Source organism: Cicer arietinum, chromosome 8 (genome assembly GCF_000331145.2).
Source record: "Cicer arietinum cultivar CDC Frontier isolate Library 1 chromosome 8, Cicar.CDCFrontier_v2.0, whole genome shotgun sequence".
NCBI classification, from domain to species: Eukaryota; Viridiplantae; Streptophyta; class Magnoliopsida; order Fabales; family Fabaceae; genus Cicer; species Cicer arietinum.
Window position 1 is genome coordinate 14,643,764 of NC_021167.2, and position 1,690 is coordinate 14,645,453.

At 35.8% G+C, this 1,690-nt stretch overlaps 1 protein-coding gene across 1 annotated transcript in view; it reads left to right on the forward strand.

Annotated features, from left to right (window-relative positions):
• Positions 1-1,078: 1,078 nt before the first annotated feature.
• The window catches only part of LOC140919070 (uncharacterized), a 1,846-nt gene continuing 1,234 nt past the window's right edge, over positions 1,079-1,690 (forward strand). Inside the window, exons 1-2 of the mRNA XM_073364585.1 lie at positions 1,079-1,287; positions 1,375-1,670. Of these exons, the coding sequence (XP_073220686.1) occupies positions 1,079-1,287; positions 1,375-1,670 (505 nt within the window). The remainder of the gene's footprint in view (positions 1,288-1,374; positions 1,671-1,690) is intronic.

Genomic DNA, 1,690 nt, shown 5'->3' on the forward strand with positions numbered 1-1,690 from the left:
GAATATACGTCGACTGAGCAATCGATTGTTTTGATCTCGTTGTTTGAACAAAACACCTATAATCGATTACTCAATCGATTCTGATATATTCTTAGTATTAGTTTCTAATCTCTGCATTAAAAGAATCGATTGGCAAATCGATTCATGCTTATATTTTCAAGATTCAAGAAGAACAAGAAGAACGATAATCGATTGGGCAATCGATTAAGCTGGTTTTAAACTGTTATAAAATCGATTGAGCAATCGATTGACCTGATGCTTTTCTGAATATATATAAGCTGATTCAATCACTTTTTTACAACAACTGTTACACATTTTTTAACAACCAATATACACTACACTTGAAACAATTATTTCCAACACGTTTTCATAATACTGAAACCAGGAAAAACACTTTGAAAGAAATAATTGTTACCACACAAAAAATACTCATTTGGCAAATTCTTTTGTGTGAAATTCATATTGTGATTGAGTCATCATCATTTGTCCTCATATTATCTTTTCTGTAAAAACAATCTGTAAAGAAAGGTCTGGAAATCCAGTAGTGTAAACTGGTGACTATCTTTGTTGGTGCGTGTGTTCATCAAGAAGAAGTCTCATCTTGATCTCGTGAGGGTTTGGCGAGTAACTCCAGGGATAAGGTGGTATTGTAATAGAAGCGAGTGAGTTGGATAGATAGGCCATGTGTGAGCTAGACAATCTGTAAAACGTACTCAAGTCGATTCTATTGGAAAGGCTGAAATCTGGTTTAGATTTCAGGACTGGATGTAGGCTATCAAACTGATAGCCGAACCAGTATAAATCCTGGTGCATGATTTCCTCTCTCTCTTTTTTACTTTTCATATTAATCTTGCATGTGATTATAAACTTCCGCTGTGAATAATCTGTGTGAATCTTTTACTGTTAAAATAGGAATTAAAATCAAACAAGTTGAATTTGATTTTCATTCATCACTTAAGAAAGAATTAGATAATCTTGTTGATAACAATTCTCATATATTTTTTAACAAATAGAGGCAATAATTTCCTACAATTGGTATCAGAGCCTGATCTTTTTGGAGTAACTCTCATAAAATAAAATGACCTCTATAGAATTCCTAGGAGAAGGTGCATCATTGGGAAGGCCCCCTGCATTTAATGGGGCTGCCTACATGTATTGGAAAGAGAAGATGTTAATTTTTCTTGAGGCATGTAGTCTTGATATTCTAGAAGCTGTAATAGATGGTCCCTTTGTGCCAACCATAGCTGGCACAGGTGATTCATCAATCCCAAAACCTAGATCAGATTGGTCTGAGGATGACAAGAAAAAGGTTGGATACAATGCTAAGGCTAAAAATATTATTACCTCTGCTTTAAGTGGTGACGAATTTTTTAGGGTGTCTAAATGCAAAACTGCCAAGGAGATGTGGGACACATTGCAACAGACGCATGAAGGAACAACAAATGTAAAAAGAGCCCAAATCAACACGCTAATGCATGAGTATGAGCTGTTCAACATGAAGAAAGAGGAGTCCGTTAATGATATGCAGACAAGATTTACTCACATAGTCAATAATCTAAATGCTCTTGGTAAGGCGATTGACAATGAGCAGCAAATCAGCAAAGTGATGAGGTGCTTGACCAGAGAGTGGCAGCCAAAGATCACTGCCATAGCAGAATCAAAAGACCTTGGTAGCATGTCAATTGCCACA